General features: G+C 48.4%; 1 protein-coding gene across 1 annotated transcript in view; it reads left to right on the top strand.

The window, feature by feature from the left end:
- Positions 1–4: 4 nt before the first annotated feature.
- GATA4 (GATA binding protein 4) overlaps positions 5–17,886 on the top strand; it is a gene marked incomplete at its 5' end in the record, with an annotated part of 28,418 nt that continues 10,536 nt past the window's right edge. The window contains 2 exon segments of the mRNA XM_008631051.2: positions 5–302; positions 305–475. Coding sequence (XP_008629273.1) covers positions 5–302; positions 305–475 — 469 coding nt within the window.

Raw genomic sequence — 17,886 nt, 5'->3', positions numbered from 1 at the left:
CGGGGGGGCAGGTGGCTTCATCCACAGCGCGGCCGCAGCGTCCCCGGTCTATGTGCCCACCACGAGGGTCACCTCCATGCTCCCCAGCCTGCCCTACCTGCAGAGCAGCGGCTCTTCCCAGCAAGGCAGCCCCGCCCCCAGCCACTCCATCTGGACTCAGCCCGGAGCCGAAAGCGCCGCTTACAACCCTGGATCGTCTCACCCTCCCGTGTCACCTCGGTTCTCCTTCTCCACCAGCACCCCCATCCCGGCCACCTCTTCCCGGGAAGCGGCGGCGGCTTACAGCAGCTCCTTGAACCTTTCACGGGGAGGGAGCATTCCAGCAGGGTCTTCGGCGGCTCCTATTCCAGCCCCTACCCGGCCTACATGAGCCCCGAAATGGCCACGACCTGGACTTCCTCGCCCTTCGACAGCCCCATGCTGCACAACCTGCAGAGCCGAGGGACGCCCGCGGCTGCCCGCCACGCCCACATCGGTGAGCACAGGGCTGGGAGACGGGAGGGAAGGCTTCATCATCCCATTACCCCCCAGATTTTGGGGCACGCACCCCTCTGTGCGTAGGCGCAAAGGGCAGGAGGGAGGAATTTGGAGTATTGGGGTTGGCGCTTTCGGAGTGGCCTCTCTGGCTGGAAAATATTGGGGTCCTTGTTCTTACTTATTCTGCGAAATCACCGTTCCAAAATATCCTCAAAGGCCACAGTTCCCAAAAAGTAAATGAAATTTAGGGCAGGCCCGGAGCGGCAAGGAATGATGAGGCGAGCTCCGGAGCGAGGGCCTGCTGGCTCCTCAAATAGCTCCGAGGGGATTTAGGGGCTCTGATGGGGATGATTGTGGGGGCAGGACCACGATGTTCCCTTGACACGCAGGCAGCCCCTTCCTGAGCCGGCTGTAGGCGTAAAAGTGGGAGCATTAAGAAATCAAAGTTTGGTCCATGGGTTCCCTTTGGGCTGTTTTACATGCTGGATTTCTTAAAATTTTTTTTTGAAATGTCAGGCTACAAAAAGGGAGAGCAAAGATAAATTTTGAGCTGAGGTGGGAGAGATGATGGAGAAGGATTAAAAGAAATGCATCCACATTTATATCGGTGCTTTTTGGGGAACACGGGCACATCTGAACAATACAACCTTGGTATTTCAGAATCTCCTCACCCCAAAAAACCTCACCCTGATCTCTTGTGACGAATCCAGTCTCGGAGCCTTTCATTTCATTAAATTCCTCTGGTTCCTACAACGAAAAGTTGGTCCAAATGGCTTAAAACCCTGCTTTTATATTTTGTGGGGTGGAAGAGGGATAAAACGGGAGAGAAATGCGGGCACATCTTATGTGGTTTCATAAACCCTTTTTTCCTTCCCGCCTCCTCTCCGTGAAGGTATTTCTGTTGGCTTTGGGGTCGGGGTTAACAAAGAAAACACCTCAGATTTGTCTCCAGAGCTATTTTATGATCATGTTCTCTAACCTGAATTTTGGAGGGTGATTTTTCCATCGTGTCCAGCAGGATTTGCCTTGTCTTTAGCATTAATTTTAGATGTTAAAAGAAGGAAAGCTGGGCGTCGGTGAAGGCTTGGCCTTGCAAATACCTTGTGCTTTTCTTTGGGTACTATGAAATTTCTCAAAACGAGGAACAGATTACGGATAAAAATTTAGCCAATCGGGCAATGTTTTTCCGGAATCCATGAAAAGGTAGAACGTAGAGGGAAAAATCAGGATAAATTAAACAATCAAATATTAATTGAATATCTATATGCACATATGAATATTTGCATTTTACCCCAGTGCCACCTCTTCCTTGGGGGGGGGGAAAAAATCACCTTTTTGCGGTGGTCTCAGAAGGGCTCTTAATAATAAAAATAACCTAACCCCAAAATAATGCAAATGAAGATTTGCCGTTGCAAAAACTCCCATCAGCTTTCAAGGGACCAGGGGCTGAACGTGGGGATTTGGGGGTTTTGAGCCCGCTGGTTTGTGCTGCAGCTCCGCGTTTTGATGGCAAAAAATGGGGGTTTAAATAGCACTGGGAAGAAGGGATGAGTTGAGCCAGCCCAGAAGTTGGTTTTTAATGAAGGAGGAAGGAGCCGGGACTCCTCTCCACGGCCAGGTCCTGACTCGGGTGCCGGATTCTCGGCAGCGCAGCCGAATCCACGGGATTCATTAGCACGGGGCTAATTACGTCTCTGCCTTGGATATGGAAAAGCTCTCGGATTTTAAACTAAAAGTGAGTGAGTTTTTGTAAAACAAATAAATAAAATGAGCTGCCTGAGAGCTGGCAGGATTAAACTCAGGATTAAAATGGGTTTTTGGAAGGCAGCTCCTCCGGGAAGGAGTTTAAGGTCCAGACCTGCCCCGTTCCCTCTTCTCCCTGAGTCGAGAGGCGGCCGCTGCCGGGTCCCTCCTGGAAGCCGAGTGATGCTTTGGGCACCGAGAGGGCTGTGTGAAGCATGTAGAGGCTGACTGGGGGGTTTTGAGCTGGGAAAGGGTTTTATTTTAATGGTTTTAAGGATAAAAACCTGAAAAACTGAAGACGCTGAAAGATGTAGTTGGGGGGGGCGCGGGGAACACCGCTGTGGATTGCTCCCATCACAGACCTACTTTAATGCCGCATCCGAGCCCTGGTCAGCACCTGAGAAATCCCTGGCACGGTGGAGTTGACTCCTTCTTTACCTTTTCTTAGGGCTAAAAGTAATTTTATTCTCTGCCCAGCGAGAAATCTCAGGGTGGAGACGCAATCCTTTTCAATCAAGCGGTATTTGCAGCAGCGCTCTCATTTTCTTTTCCTAAAGAGCCACCAACCTTCGGGCAGTGCTAAATGCAGAACACCCCTGGGGTCATTAAAATTTTAATTATTATCATTTTTTTTTTTTTAAAGATCAAGTCTGGGCATGTACAGCTGGATATGCAGACACGAATTCACAGTCTATGCAATTGGGCATGGCTTCCCCCCCTTTATATAAAAATATCCCTGTAAAAACAAAGCAACACACAGGGAAAAGAAGATTAGTGAAAATGTATTCGAAGAAAATAGCACTACAAGAAATACAAATCTTGTTTTTCCCTAAACTGAGGGATTTTGGCTTGGCTTAAACCGTGGTATAAAGCACTGGGAAGGATGGGTGGGTAAAACACACGGGCCCGTTTGAAAAACTTTCCCTGGTGAGAGTTTAAAATACCAAATTTGGGCTTTTCAGGGTAAGTTTGGTGACTGATTTCATTACCCTGAACAGCAGGATCAGACCCTGTGGTCGAGGCAGTGAACTTGCCCCAGGCATTGCCTAGGATGGAGTTACTGTGAATTCCCGACTTAATGAGGCATGAAAAGGACCAGCTGCAGAATCCCCTCTCAAAAGACTTCCCCGCCAGCACCAAAAATCTCTTGAAATCGCTCCCAAAATGAGCCTGGATGGGCAGTTTGGCTCTTCCCCCTTCTCCGGGCAGAAGGGAGCGGGGATGGAGGGCGGCACGGGGGTCCGAGCGCGTCCATCCCACAGCCCCTCGCTGCCTCCTGGGTCTTTCCAGGCTGGGCATGGACGCTCAGATCCCAGAGCACCATCCCCATTCCCTTTTTGCCCACAGCGGGGGTTTTACTTTTGCTGTGGCATCGCGGAAGTTGCTGTGGTTGGGAATAAATCGGGGCGAGGGCTGGGTTGTTTCTTGTGGGTGTGTTTTTTTTTGGTTTTTTTTTTTTTTTTTTTTTTTTTTTGGCTAAATCCAAGTCAGGGCTCCTCAAACAGGCGCTGCTGGAACACAGCAACAGCGTCCTGGAAGATCAAAGCCTGGAGCAGACACTGGGTTGGAAAATGTCCCTTCTGCTGCTGGGGGGGAGAGATTGGGAACCAGATCTTAAGCTTTCCCATAGGGATGCTAAAAGATCTGCCCTGTCGCATCCCGGGGCTGACATTTCCAGTGATTCATTGGCATTTGTTACAGCCCTCTGCCCTACCAGCAGCCCCTGACCTTCCCCACGCACCAAAGGACAAGGTGGCCCGTCCCTGTGGGGTGGCAGGCGATGAGGGGGGCCCAGCACCTCTCCTGTCCCTGATCCCGGAGGGATGGGGCTGTAGGACGGAGGGATGGGGCTATAGGATTGAAGGATGGGGCTGTAGGACGGAGGGATGGGGCTATAGGATTGAAGGATGGGGCTGTAGGACGGAGGGATGGGCCATAGGACAGAGAGATGTGAATGTAGGATGGCAGGAAAGGACTGTGGGACAGCGGGAAGGGGCTGTGGGACATCGGGATGGGGCTGTAGGATGTGTCTGCATTTTACTCCATCCCTCGTTTCACAAGCGGCCGCATTTCTCACCTCAGCCCCGCCGGCGGGGAAGGTTCACCCAGGGCTTTGTTCCCCCCTCTTCGGGTTTGAATCCACCTTCTGCTCTCCCTCCTAATTTAATTGTCACCCGTCAGTCTGGGATTTGGGATGAAACCCACAGAATCGGGGTTTTTAATCTTTGAGCAAGATCAAGCTTGAACACACAAGTGTTTATTCCCCCCTCCGAGCCCCCCAAGCAGTAGAATTTAAATTGCAAATAAATCAATGATAATAAAAATAACACAATCACAGGCGTGATTATTAATAATTCAATTCCTTAATTAAAAATTGCACTGTATTACCAAATACAAGTCCTTATGTTGCACAGAACAGCCGTGGGGTAGAATTTAATACACGATAAATGTTCACAAATTTTCGTAGAGCAGTAAAGTTTAAGGCAGTGGATGGTGGTACTTAATCTAAGATTTTATTAAGCCAGGATTAATTATTTTTCTTCTCCACAAATGTGCATGTGCATTTCTTTACCCCTGTAACGATAACAGCAATATTTTTTTCAAGAGACAGCCTATATTTTGCTCTCTGCATATTTTATCGCCAGAAATTTTAAGGGAAAAAGGCGAAATTCTCAGAAACAGATGAGTATTTATCAGGCAGTGTATTCCAAAGGAAACCAGGCCAAATCCTGACACCTCTGTGCTCTTCTGATGATGGGAAAATCTTGGCTTAGCTAGCAGAAAGGGGTTCCCCAAAACTGGTTGTCCCAAATGGAGAGGGGTATTTTGAATGGGGAAACCATCTCACTGAAATTTAAGGATGCATGAGAAAAAAAAAAAAGCATCAACAAACCACCAAACAGCAAATAAAATCCCAAACTTGGCAAAAAAGGGGCATTTTATGTGCCTGAAGGTCGGCAGCCTGTTGTTGGTGAAGGAGGACATTTGCAGGGGCTGTTAAAAGTGGGAAAATCCAATTTTAAGGAAAATTCAATTAAAAAGAAAATTATAGTGTTATCCCAAAACCTTCAGAGGTTTTGTTTCTCATCGGCGCAGGGCTCTGGGCTGAAACTTCTGCTCCTTGAGCCCTGCGGAGCTTTGCAAGCAGAGGAATAAAAGGAATGCAAATATATCAACCTTGAGAGGTTTTATTCCCAAACTCACACACCAGCGCAGCGTGTCCTTCCCTCCCTGCAACTTCCTTATTGAAAAGGAGGTGCAGAAATGAGATATTTGGGGATCTCGCCCTGCTCGGTGATGCTCCCGGGCATTCACAGAGCAGAGGAAGCCAAAATCTTGGGTTCTTCTAGGCTTTTGCAACCCAACTCTAAAAAACTTAACAAAGGGTCTGCTTCCCCTTTGGGGCTCATCGCTGGCTGCAAAACCAGGTGGGACTTTACCTCAAGAGCTCAGTCCACAGGCTTAGAAAAAAAAGTTTTGCTGATGCTGGGAGGGAAAGCCAGAAATGCAGATTTTTGCTGTGCCAGCCCCGCGTTTTGGGGACGTGGGATCCCGAAAAACACGATTAGGCTGCCAAAGTGTCTCAGTTGTAACAGCCAGGTTGGGTTGTTACAGGTCTGAGTTGCTTGGGAGTGGGGAATGTGTGTAATTATGCCTGCAGGATTGCAAAAAGGGAGATGGGAATATCTGGAAATGCCGAATATCCACCTTGCCGGCGGGTCGGAATCCGCGCTGCCGTCTGGCAGGAAGGTGTAAATTTGCCTTTGGTGTGCGAGTGTGAAATGCTGCTTAAATAACCAGGGAAATAGGTGAGAATTTGCTCTGACCTCCCAAATTAACCCAAATTAGAGAAGCAAATTTCATTATAAGTCGGATTGAGGAGTTTTTTTTTAATTTTAAGAAACATTGGTGTTTCTCCTTCATGGGACAGAACCCTCACAGCTGTCTACGGTCACGTCCCACACTGTGGCAAAATATGAAAACCTCTCCTGCCTTTCCAAGTCTTCCCCACATGGTCGGTCACGGTGACCGGGCCCGAGCTGTAAATACATCTGTAATGACAAATTAAACCCAATTATCTGCCAGGCCTGAGCACTGAGGTCTTTCCACACACGGCCGCTTGCAAGTACGTGACAGCCCTCGAAAATAATTCCATCACCGTTGGCATGAGTGGCACTAAAGGGTCTTTTGAAAACACCTGTGGTTTTCAAACCTACTCCGAAAATGTCGGTTTGGTTTTTTTTCCTGTATTTCCCTTTTTTCCAGGAGCTCCTTGCTGTGGGACACGTTGAGCTTGCAGCATTCCCCGCGCTCTTGTGTGTTTTTAAACGCTCGCAGCGCTCGGCGGTGATTTCTTTTTCAATATGATAAGCTCGGGCTGGATTTTCTCACCCCCCCAAAAAGAAGTGGCGGGTGCTGAGTCTGCTCCAAAAGAAGAGCCAGGCAGAGATTTTCCAAGTTGGATGCAGATCTGACCCCGCCATCAGCGCTGAAATGTTTCAGCTTTGGAGTTTTGGCAAGACCTGGATTTTAAAGCCAAGTTTGGGGTAGCGTCAAGTGGAAGCGAAAATAACTTTTTCTTTTCCAAGAAGTGCCCGGTGATTAATTTTTTTCTCCATTATTTTCTGGCACAGAGGGGTTTTTTTGCTTAATGAGGTGGATACCTAATTGCAGAATGAAGTCTTCACTTGGGGGGAGCAAGACGGGTCTTTCCAATGTCTTTCTGCTTTCTCTGTCTTTCTAAGGCCAAACCTGCCCAGGTTTTTAGGATCAGCCATCCCCTAAAAAACAGATTCTGCATGGACTGTGACAAAAAAAAAAAAACAACCTCAAAAATATCCACGTTCCTTGCTCAGAGCTGAAACCATCCCTGTTTTAAAACACAGGGAAGTTCACCGGCAGCTGGTGCAGGATCAGGCCCATGCAAATAGAATCCATAGGGAAGAAACTCGGCCCACTGCAAATTACATGGGAATTTACATGTGTTCTCAAGGAGGTGAAACCCCAAAATCCAGTGGGACCTTCCTTTTTTGTCCTGAAAAGTGGCCACTTGGTTTATACGTTGCAGCATGAAGGAATTCGTGGTGGTTTTTTAAATTATTTTTAGTCACCCCTAAAGCTTGTGAGACCCTTATCGGAGCTCGAATCGCTCACACCAGCCTTGGGAGAGACTCAGTAATTCATTTTGTTTGTGAAAGAGGAAAAAAAATAACGCCTGGAAAGCCAAAAATTAATAATTTTTCCAGCAGAGGTGGGGTGAGGGCAGCCGGATGAGGGATCCCGCAGGGCTGATCTCCCGTCTCCACCAGGGACTGGTACTGGATTGCTTCTGAATCTGGGATAACAAAACCGCTGCCTGGAAATGCTTCCTCCTAATCCCTGGGAATTAAGTTGGTGTCTGCCGGGGGAGCATTTCAGGAGAGGTCCCGTGGTGGGACGCTTCTCCCTGCTCCTGCTGCTCTTCCCAGAGCTCAGCCCTTTTCCACTGGGCGATGCTTCCAGCACAGTGGATTTACAGGGAGCTGCCACGGGGCTCAGTTCCCGTTGCCATCGGACTCTCCTAAACAGTTAAAACCCAAATTTGGGGGCAGAGATGAAGCAGGGAGGGAGAAGGAGACCACGCCAGTCCCTCCAGGCAAGGTTTTGCCAATTCTTCCTGGTTTTTCCACGTGGAGCTCTCTGTGTCTGTAACATTTAAGCAAATTCCAGGTTGTCCTCTGACCTCGAGGGCCAGGGGACTGAGATGTCCCCTTTGGCTCTGCAAACACCTCCAGACAGTTCAGGAGACATTTCCCCCTTGCTGGATTCCCAGCTGCCCACCCCCGGCTGTCACCAGCCCTCATGCTTTCTTGCACCTCAATTTTCCTTCAAGCTCCAGCTTCTGGAGTGCTGTTATCATATGTCAGGCTCTGCTCTTTCAGAAAGCAAAAGAACGGCTTTCCTGGACAAGGGAGAGGCTGGAAAACCCTGATTCCTTCATGCTGAAATCCTAGATGAGGCAAAAAGAAACCAAACCCTAATATTTATTATTTAAACTCCTATGAGTTTCCAAGCCAGACTCCTGGATTTGCAAGCCAGTGAGCCACCATTATTCAACATTCAGGGCTTGCAGTGCTGGAGTTGTAAAAGAAATCAGTGAGGCCCTGAGCCCCAGACATCAGGGCTCCTCCGAATGACGTGTGGACCCAGATGTCTGAGATTATTTTGGGAAGGGAGTGCTGGCCCCAGGGGCTGCCTGCCCAGGGGGCTGGCTGCTGGGAAGGACTCTGGGTTTGGACATGCCTGGGTGGTGTGGAGCATGAGAGGGGCAGATGGTTTGGGGGGAGGATGTCTCTTCCTCACGCTCCCCTGGGCTGGGATGATGCTCTCGATCCTGGGCATGACTTTTCCCATGTTCAGTCCTTCATTACTTCCCTGGGACAGATCAGTGATGCTGTAGTTTATCCTGACCCTCTGGATATGAAGATCTGAGCTTGAGGGTCTTTTCCACTTCCCAAAACAAGCAGGACTTCAAGCAGGAGGGTGAAATCCCCCTCGCACCCCCTTCTCTTTGCCTCAAGCCAGGGAAGGGTCTCACTCTGCCAGAGCTGCCTGCCCTCCCCAAGCACTTCTCTTCCCAAACCCACATCCCAGTCAGGCTCTGCCACCTCCCTCCACACAAATCAATAACAACGGGTGAGCAGGTTAATTATAATCACAGAATAAACGCCGCAGTCTCAAAGTTCACCCAACTTCAGCAGCATTTCAAAACGAGTGGACGGCGCCAAGAAACTTTCATTGATTCCTCTGGGGCAGGTGTGGGAGTTTGAACCTGTCCCCAGGCTGATCTTGATTCGAGGCCTACTCAATTTTCCTCCTTATCTCGACTTTCGCCTATCTTATAATGCCTGTTATTTTAGATAAAAAGTCCAATCAATTGGGTTAGAAAAACTGCAAGTTATATGTGGCCCTGATAAGTTCCGTACCTGCCTTTTATTGGCCTGGGCTGCGAAGTGACCTTTGCAGATGCTTTATCATCCCCTCCTCCCGCCCCGCTCGGGGGCTGAGTTGACTTAACATCCAGAATAACTAATAAAAGAGGAAAAGAGAAGGGCCAGGGGTTAGACAAACTCACTGTCCCCTCTAACGTGATGAGCCGTAGTAAACACCTTTTTGTTTGTCCCTGGCTGGAGTCCCACAGGGAGGCCGGGATGTGGCCTGGCTTGTGCTGGTGCAGCTCCTCGGAGTGGGATTTATCAGTGGAACAGCTCAGAACTGGAGGCAGAGCCTGTGTCTAAATCAGTGAAATTAGAAGAAAACTGGGACAGGGGTTTGGATATGTTGATATTGGTCGGTGCCCTCATGCCTAGGGAGGGATTGGACATGTGGGGCAGTCCTACATATTCCATATATTCCTACACATGGTGTAGACATGTTTTATATTTATAAAGTGAGGTTTTTTTTTAATATAGCATATATATTTTGCACATATAAAATGAGTTTTTAAAAATACGTGTGTGTGTATTTGTGCACATATATAGAAATATATATGCACACACCCTTCTATGTAGCTAAGTTCTATGCAGCCACAGAATAAAAATAATAATTTTAATATCAAAACCTGAAAGAACTGATTGGAGATGATTCCTACAACGGCATTCTTAAGGACATCCCAGGCATCCCTGCCTATGAAAGAGGGGCTGGAACGACATGATCTTTAAGATCCTTTCCAACCCAAACCATTCTGCGATTCTATGACATGCTATGTGTATATATACAAATACATACATTTATAAATATGTATAACACACACACAAATATGATAACAATAATACAATTGATTGTATTCCTACAAGAAAGATTTTGCTCGTTTGCTTCAGATAAATGTCTCTCCTTCCGATCTGGGAAGAAAAGCCACCCCAAACTTTGAGTTTCTGGAGTTGTAGGATTGTGGAAATGCATGTTGTAAGATCCTTAGCAGGACAACCACCTCAGTAATAGCTGAGGGCATGTGGATGAGGCTTTGGAATGCCCATGGATGGACATTCCCCCATATCCTAATGAAAACCCAACAGATCATGCTCTTCAATCATTGGTGAAGAATCATCTTGGGGTGTCCTGTGCAGAGGCAGGAGTTGGACTCAATGATCCTTGCGGATCCCTTCCAGCCCAGGATATTCTGTGATTATGTGACAATTGTTAGCCCCTGGCATGGTCCAACCTCAGACCATCTCAGCCTGAGCCCAGCATCTCCTCAGGCAGCTCCTGGGCAGTTTGGGTGCAAACATTCTAGATTGGAGTCCCAGAATATCTGAACATGGCCAGACACTGCTGGCTGGGCTCAGGGTCAGGCTTCACCACCTACCCAGTAACTGGCCCGGGTTCACCAGTTACCCCGTAGCCATAAGGCCAATTCCCATGGCTCAGCGATGGAGAGGTGGCTTGGCAGGACTCCACAGCACACCTGCTTGTGGTCCCCTGTGGGGACACCAGGAACAGCTGCTCATGACCTGTTCCCAACTCAGAAACAGCTGCCAGGAGGGATCGTGGCACTCTAAATCCCAAGCTTTCCCATTCCTCTACATTTTTCCCCACTGTCCCTTCCCTGAGGCCACCAAAGAAGAGTCTCTTGATGGGCACATCCACTTGGAGATGGGCCAGATTTCAAGGAGGGCAAGGCCATGGCTCCTTTTCCTTTGTCAAAAGAGAGAAAGACCATTTCCAGGTGCCTCCTGCCAAGCAGACCCCAGACTGTGGCTGACCCCATCTTGCCCATTCCCTGGGCTCACCATGCTAATCTGAGATGTGTTAAAAAATATTTGGACAGTCGATAAGCGGAGGAATCTCCTGTTTATCAGAGGAGCCTCGGATATTTACAAGTGTAAGAACTGCAAGGAGGAGTAAGGAAGGGGAGGTCACCTTGGTGGGTGGGAGTTCACTCAGGCACAACTTGACAGTCAGCAGAAGCTGCTGCTGGACACCAGGTCGCTCTCAAAGAGGTGGCCAAGAGGCTCCCACCAGAAGATCCTCAGGGATGTCTGCATTCCTGTCTCCTGCAGAGCAGGCTGTGCACCTTTGGGATGTGGGACATGGTCCTTCAGTGTGTGTGTGGATTGTCTCTCCACTCAGCTCTGGGACAACCACGGGGCTGGATGGTTTGGGGTCTGGTGGGTTTGGTACGCTGGAGAGCTGTCAGGGCTTTTCCAGCTCCTACCCCTTCCCAAAACACTGTTTAGCTCTGAATTAGAGGAATCCAGCTTGTTTCCACCCATCGTTCTTCCATCCATTTCTTGTCTCCACATCTGTGCCTGTGGCCTTTGAAAGTTGTCCTCTTGCGCCCCTCCAGTGTCACCCCTTGTCACAGGGAAAGGACAGTGTCACCATGAGCTGCAAAGCCTTGCTCAAGGGCATCCTATTGCAGAGCCAAGCCTGAACTCAAAGCCAGGCCCAGAATTTGCCCAACCTTTCCATCATGGCCCTCTTGCACATGATCTCAGCTGGTCCTTTGGCTGCTTCCACCTCCACCGTCCTTCAAAGCGCAGAAAACATCCCCGAAGGAAAGGAGTATTCCTGGCTGCTGGCAATGGTGTGCACCACAGACCTTGGCATGCTGCAGGCAGAGCAGGGAGTGCTGCAGGGGAGGGACACAGTGTTCCCTTTGCCTTGACATGAAACATTTGGCCTGGGAAGGGTTGCACGGGAACAGTCTCGCCGTGATGTTTCGCGAAGCCGGGGAAAAACAGATTTCTTCGCCTTCTGGAAAGCCAGATTGTAGGGTGAATGTTTCCTCAGCAATAAGTGGAGTCTTTATGTTTTCAGAGGGAAAACTGTTTGGTCCAGGCAGCCAAACGGGTACACAGCCATCTTCTGCACCATAGATGTGTCAGATAAACCCTAAAACCTTCTGGAACAGCATCAAGCCATTTCTGTGAGGCTGCACAACGATGCTTTTTGCTTGAAACCGTGTTTCTGGCTAAGTGTGGGGAATTTACCTGCTTCCCCACTTCCTGCAGATCCTCAATCACACCGGTGATTCTTTCTGTTAGTCCAGACCAGGGGAGAGCAGGGAGCCACATTCCCACAGCACCCAGCCCAGTGATGGGCACTGCTTAGACAGGCACTGTCCCACTCTCGCTGTGTTTAGATCCCATTTGTCTCTTAAAGAGTGGGACCCTGGGTGAATTTCCCCCCAGATTCTGTCAGAGAGGAAACAGGAAGAGAAGAGGGAGCAGAGCGGGAAAAGCCAGTGAGCAAAACCTGGTTTTACAGAAACACCCTTGGATCCTTTAGCTCCATCCTCACTTTCTGATCCCAGCCTGTGTGCTAAGCTGGTGAAATCGCCACGGATAAAGGAAAGGCTCACTGACAGCTTTCCTTTGACTACAGAGCTCCCCCAAGCATAAATTTGGGATTTTTAAATTAGCAGTCATTCCCTTCCCATTCCTCTTTCATCTCCCCTCTTTTTTTTTTGCTGCCACCTTCCTTTCCAGTTCAGTCCTTCTCTGCCACAGTCCTGGACCAACCAGCACTTTTAACTGCTGTGATCTGACCCATCTTTTGATGGGTTTTTCCCCTTGAAACTTTGGCTTCTGGCATCATGCAATTCATGGGAACACCTCAACCCATTCCAAAGAAATAGAAGATGTGACTTTGAGCTCCTCTAGCTCCAGCAAAATGCTGGTTAAAAGGACCCCAAAAGGCTTGAAGAGTAGGAAGGATTTCCAAACTGCCCCTTTTTAATGGAAACAATTTTGGGATTTTGGACAAAGCGGCTGAGAATGGCAAACCCTGTTTCCCCTACCATGCTGTTGTGGCTGTCCATTGGAGCAGAAGGTGAGGGTGTCCTGGGTGGGATTCCAGGGTGTCCACGTCCTTCGCCTCAGCTGCAAGTGCCCCTGAGAGTCCATTTGGGATTTGTGTATACACAGGATCGTGGCTCTCACCTCTTACCATAACAAATTGTTTTAGGAAACTGCTTCTCTGCTGGGAAAACTGCTCTCAGGCTCTGTTTAGAGCCTGTAAGTGGCCTGGCTGTGTTTGAAGGACAGTTTCTCCTTTGCTGAGTTGCTTCATTGGGTTGAGAAGATACTTCTGCAGGGGGAACTGTTGATATCAAATATCTCTCCAGCTGTAAACAAAACTCCAGTGCTGTATTAATGGAAGTCTCTTTCCATCCAGAGAGGGTGAAGGCAGGAGGGGGCCGGAGGGACGTAGAAGACAACCTGGTTGTTTCTCATGCAGGAGGGTCTGACCCAAACCAGGGTAGGGAGGGCTCTTTGTCCCCTTCCATGGGCTGGCTTGGGAAGAGAAATTTATAAATTGGATGCTGGCTCTGAACTGAAGGATTCAAAATATTTCCTTTTTCTGTTATCACTCCTTAGTGTCCTGACCTGTGAGGTTTATGCATTCAAGATGATCTCTCCAATGTGAACAGATTTAATCACAGAATCCCAGAATGATTTAGGTTGGAAGGGACTTTAGGGATCAGCCCATTCCAACACCCTGCCATAGGCAGGGACACCTCCCACCAGACCAGGTTGTTCCAAGCCCTGTCCAACCTGGCATTGGACACTTCCAGGTGGGTTGATACCACAGCTTCTCTGGGCAACCTGTGCCAGGGCACCACCACCCTCACAGTGGCCCCGAATCCCTTCTTCCTGCCCAGGTGAGTGGCCAGGCTGTGCTGGGAAAGGCCCTTAAAGCTCATCTCATTCCACCCCCTGCCATGTGCAGAGACACCTCCCACCAGACCAGGTTGTTCCAAGCCCTGTCCAACCTGGCATTGGACACTTCCAGGGATGGGTTGATAAAGAAAAGCCCAAAGGTCTGGACCTAGGAATAGAACTAGTGCCAGGCTGGCAGAGTTGGGGTTTGCAGAGATGGTGGGAAGAAGTCACTTCAAGCCACTCTCCAGGCTCAAGCCTTGGGTAGAGTTGCAAGTGGGTGTCTGGTTCTCCTGTTTGGGAAGGCAAAATTCCTCAGACTTTTGGTGAGCCAGAGGTGCTGGAGATGTGGGCTGGCTGGGGGGGGCTCCGGTCTGCTTTCCTCTTGATCCCAGCAGTGCCCATACAGGCCGATGTCAGTGGATGTGAAGGACTCCTCCCAATGACCAAGTGTCACAAAAGGCCACATCCAAGAATTCTTTTTTCCCTACCAGACCCCCATGCCCGCTTAGGAGTCACTTCTGGCTCCCTGGGGACTGGATGTCCCATTGTGGAAAGTGTTTCTGACATGAGTGTGCTCAAGGCCTCACCCAAGATTAGGAGGCCGTTGTGCAACACACAAGTGACATTTCCTGCCCTGGGGACCTTGCAGTGCTCATAAACAGTAGATGTGAGGGGAAAAATCTCATTTTACACAGCAAGCTGATGATGACCAGGATGGGGATGGAACATAATCCATCCTCTCCACTGGTCATTCACTGAGTTTTCATGACCTGCTTTCAAGTGAGAAGCTCCTTCATTGACTAAAGGCAGGGTTTTATGAAGAATTAAGTAGAAGGCCATCAGGATTAGTCAACACCAGGGACCCAGGCCATAAAAAGGACCGAATGATCCCAAGATAGAAGATAAGGGCTCGGCAAAGGCACGTGGGGAAGCTGAACATTCAAAGAGGAAGATGAGGCCACTCAGCACACAGGAGGCTCCCCCAGCCATAGGCTGATGTCCTTCTCAGCCTGATCAGCAAATCCTTCCCTCAACCCTGTCCCAGTGCTGGCTGTACCTGGCTTCAGGAGAGGGAGTAAATCTTTCCAGCAGAAAGGCCATTACAGAGGTCACCGGATGGACCCATAAATCTCCATTATCAGGCAGCGGCTCCTGTGCCACAGAACGGAAATCATTGCCCTGAGTGCGACTGGGGGAGCCTTTCCTTCCCCCCTCATTGTTCAGGGCCCTCTGGGAGCCGCTCGGGCCATTTGCTGCCTGAATAAACGTTTCCTTTCCCGGCTGCAAAGTACAAGGAATAAGTGTCAGGGGATCTCATAATGCCAGGATTTAGAGCTTCAGCCCCGAGCCAGAAGCCAAGAAAACACTTTGCTGCTTTTTCCTGGGGAGTCTCCTTAATCCCCATTATTAATAACAGTGACAAATTAAACAATTAGTGCACTTGAAGCCCGGTGGCCTCCATGCCCAATATAGCTCAGCCTGATGGTGGATCCCGGCTCCTGTGGGCTCTGAGCCCTGGGAACATCCAGGTTTCCTGGGTCCTGGACACCCACCCACATCAAACTGCACAGGCTGCAGGTCTTCAGGTGATACTTTCTCATTATTTTGCAGATCTTCAGGGTTTTTGAGAGCGGGGGGGATGTGTGGACAGAAGGACAGCTCAGAAAGCTCCCCTCGGCAACTTCATCCTGGAGTTTAGTGATGCTGTGAAATTATATATATAGATATATATATACAAAATAATAATTATAAAAATATAATTTCTTCTAGAAAGAAATCCAATCCCTTGTTTCCCACTTTCTTAGGGCCCAAACACCCTTTGTGCAATAAATGACATGCCCCAAGCCTCTATCATCACCTCTATGCCAACATCCAGCAGTGTCCAAGACACCTCCTGTGCCATCCCAAAGCATTCTTTGAAGCAGGTGAGGATATTTCTCCTCCAGGCAATATCTCCTGAGGTCAAAGAGCTCTCCCTACACTGACAGGGCTGCAGGAACAGTTTTAATGAGGTTGCACTCTCCAGATGTCATCTGACTCAGCCCTGGATGGTGCCCAGAGGGGACACACCCATCTGATATGGGCTCGATTAGGGAGAGCCACCCATTGCGTGAGGCCTCGGTGTCCCCTGGGAACAAAGTCTGTCCCTTCCCCTCTCAAACGCCAATGATTCCTGTTTATGAATGTCCACAAGGATCACCTTTGCCTGCAGCTCAGAGAGGAAAGTCTCACAAATGTTATTGCCATGGAAGCAGAAGGGGACTTTTGGAAACTTCAACCAGTGAAAGTTTGGATGGGGCTTGGAGCAACCTGGGATAGTTTAAGGTGTCCCTGCCCATGGCAAGGGGTTGGAATGAGATGGGCTTTGAGGTCTCTTTCGACCCAAATCATTCTGTGATTCTGTGAAAGTCCCTCAAGAAAGACGCTCCAGTCCGAATCCCACGGAAACTGGGAAAAAACCCAAAACCCAACCCAAAAGCACCAAAGAAATAGGGAAGAATATCAGGCAAATGCAGATGGAAAAGGAGAGCAGGTCTCAAGACAGGTTTGCGCTCGTCTTTTGGATGTTGATGAGAAACCAACACTTTAAATATTGTGGGCACTGGAGCTGAGTGTCCCACTCTTGGGAAATAACAATCAGCATTTGACAACAAATTATTTATTGCCAGAAAATAGGAGACTTACATTCTTCTAAAACCAAAAATATATCCATACCTGACATTTTTTTGAGGGACCTTCTTATTCAAGAGCTAGTCCAAGTCTTAACATTTCCGAGGGACTGTTAGGAGTTTTCTCCTTTGTCTTTGATCAAAAACTTTTATATTTTGGTTTCCTGGTGGAAAAACCTCCAAGAAAGATTGTATTTTGTAATTAGTCACAGGCACAACTCAAATCACTCAAGCTTTAACTTTTACATTTTGATTACCTCTGCTCTGCTAAATTCTCCCTGGATTATGTCCACAACTCTGTACTGAATTATTTTCGAAGAAGAAGGGATTTTTTACAGGACAAAAATTACTGTGAAAATACTTGGGCTTTTTCTTTGGAAAATTATAATCAAAAACCTCAACAACTTCTAAGATGAAAAAAACCCCAGTGAAATGTTTTCCTTTCTTGAGATTTTTCAAGGAAACGAGTTCTTTCCTGACCAGCTGTTCCAATCCCTTCTCTTTTCAAAGGAAGTTTATTTGATCTAGATTTTGGCTGTGACTCAATTGTCATTTTAAGGGGGAAAGTGAGGGTTATGGTATCACTGAATCCACGTGGACAAAAATTGCCTGGAGGGATTCCCATCTTTTCAAAACCACCAGAATTTCTCCAGGGTAATGAGATTTTCCTAAACTGCCGGGAAGATACTGGATTCCTGCTTTTCTGGCTCCAGAGCTGCTTGGGTACAATAAATTACTGCTTTCTACCATTTCCTCGTGGGCACATGGTGTAATCTCCTGCCATTTTTAGCCTGATTTTCTAGGGAGAATTAGGCTCACGTGAACATTTTCCTCTGTCTCTGTTTACTGGCGCCACTTCATTAAATTTTTTGTCCTTTGGCTGCTTCACAGTTATGCAGTTTCCTGCAGATTTTCCAAAAATAGTCTGGGGAAAAGAGAAAATAAGGCCATGTCTGAACATAACCCTTGCTAGACATCAGAGAATCCACATGGGATTGAGGCACAGCTCAGCAAGAAGCCAAATTTTGTTGGTTTGCTCCTTGGGGAGCAATTGTCTTTGAGCAGGAAGCTGAGGTTTTCATGTAAAAAGCAGGTGGACAAGCAAAAAATATAGTGAAGTTCTTGGCTTCTGGAAGGCTTTGTATGGAACAGGGAGTGAGCGGTGTCTTTCCAAAGGATGATGCAGTCGAGCTGTGTTGTGCTGACCTTTGCACCTCCTGGTCCTGCCACAGCCAGAGGGGCTGGACTGGCCCAGCCCAGGGCAGTTCATAGAATCCCAGAATGGTTTGAGTTGGAAGAGACCTTAAAGTTCATCTCATTCCAACCCCCTGCCATGGGCAGAGACCCCTTCC

This window comes from Corvus brachyrhynchos, unplaced genomic scaffold (assembly GCF_000691975.1).
Source record: "Corvus brachyrhynchos isolate BGI_N302 unplaced genomic scaffold, ASM69197v1 scaffold203, whole genome shotgun sequence".
Taxonomy (NCBI): Eukaryota; Metazoa; Chordata; class Aves; order Passeriformes; family Corvidae; genus Corvus; species Corvus brachyrhynchos.
The sequence above is the reverse complement of the archived record's forward strand: the minus strand, read 5'-3'. Positions and strand labels throughout refer to the sequence as shown.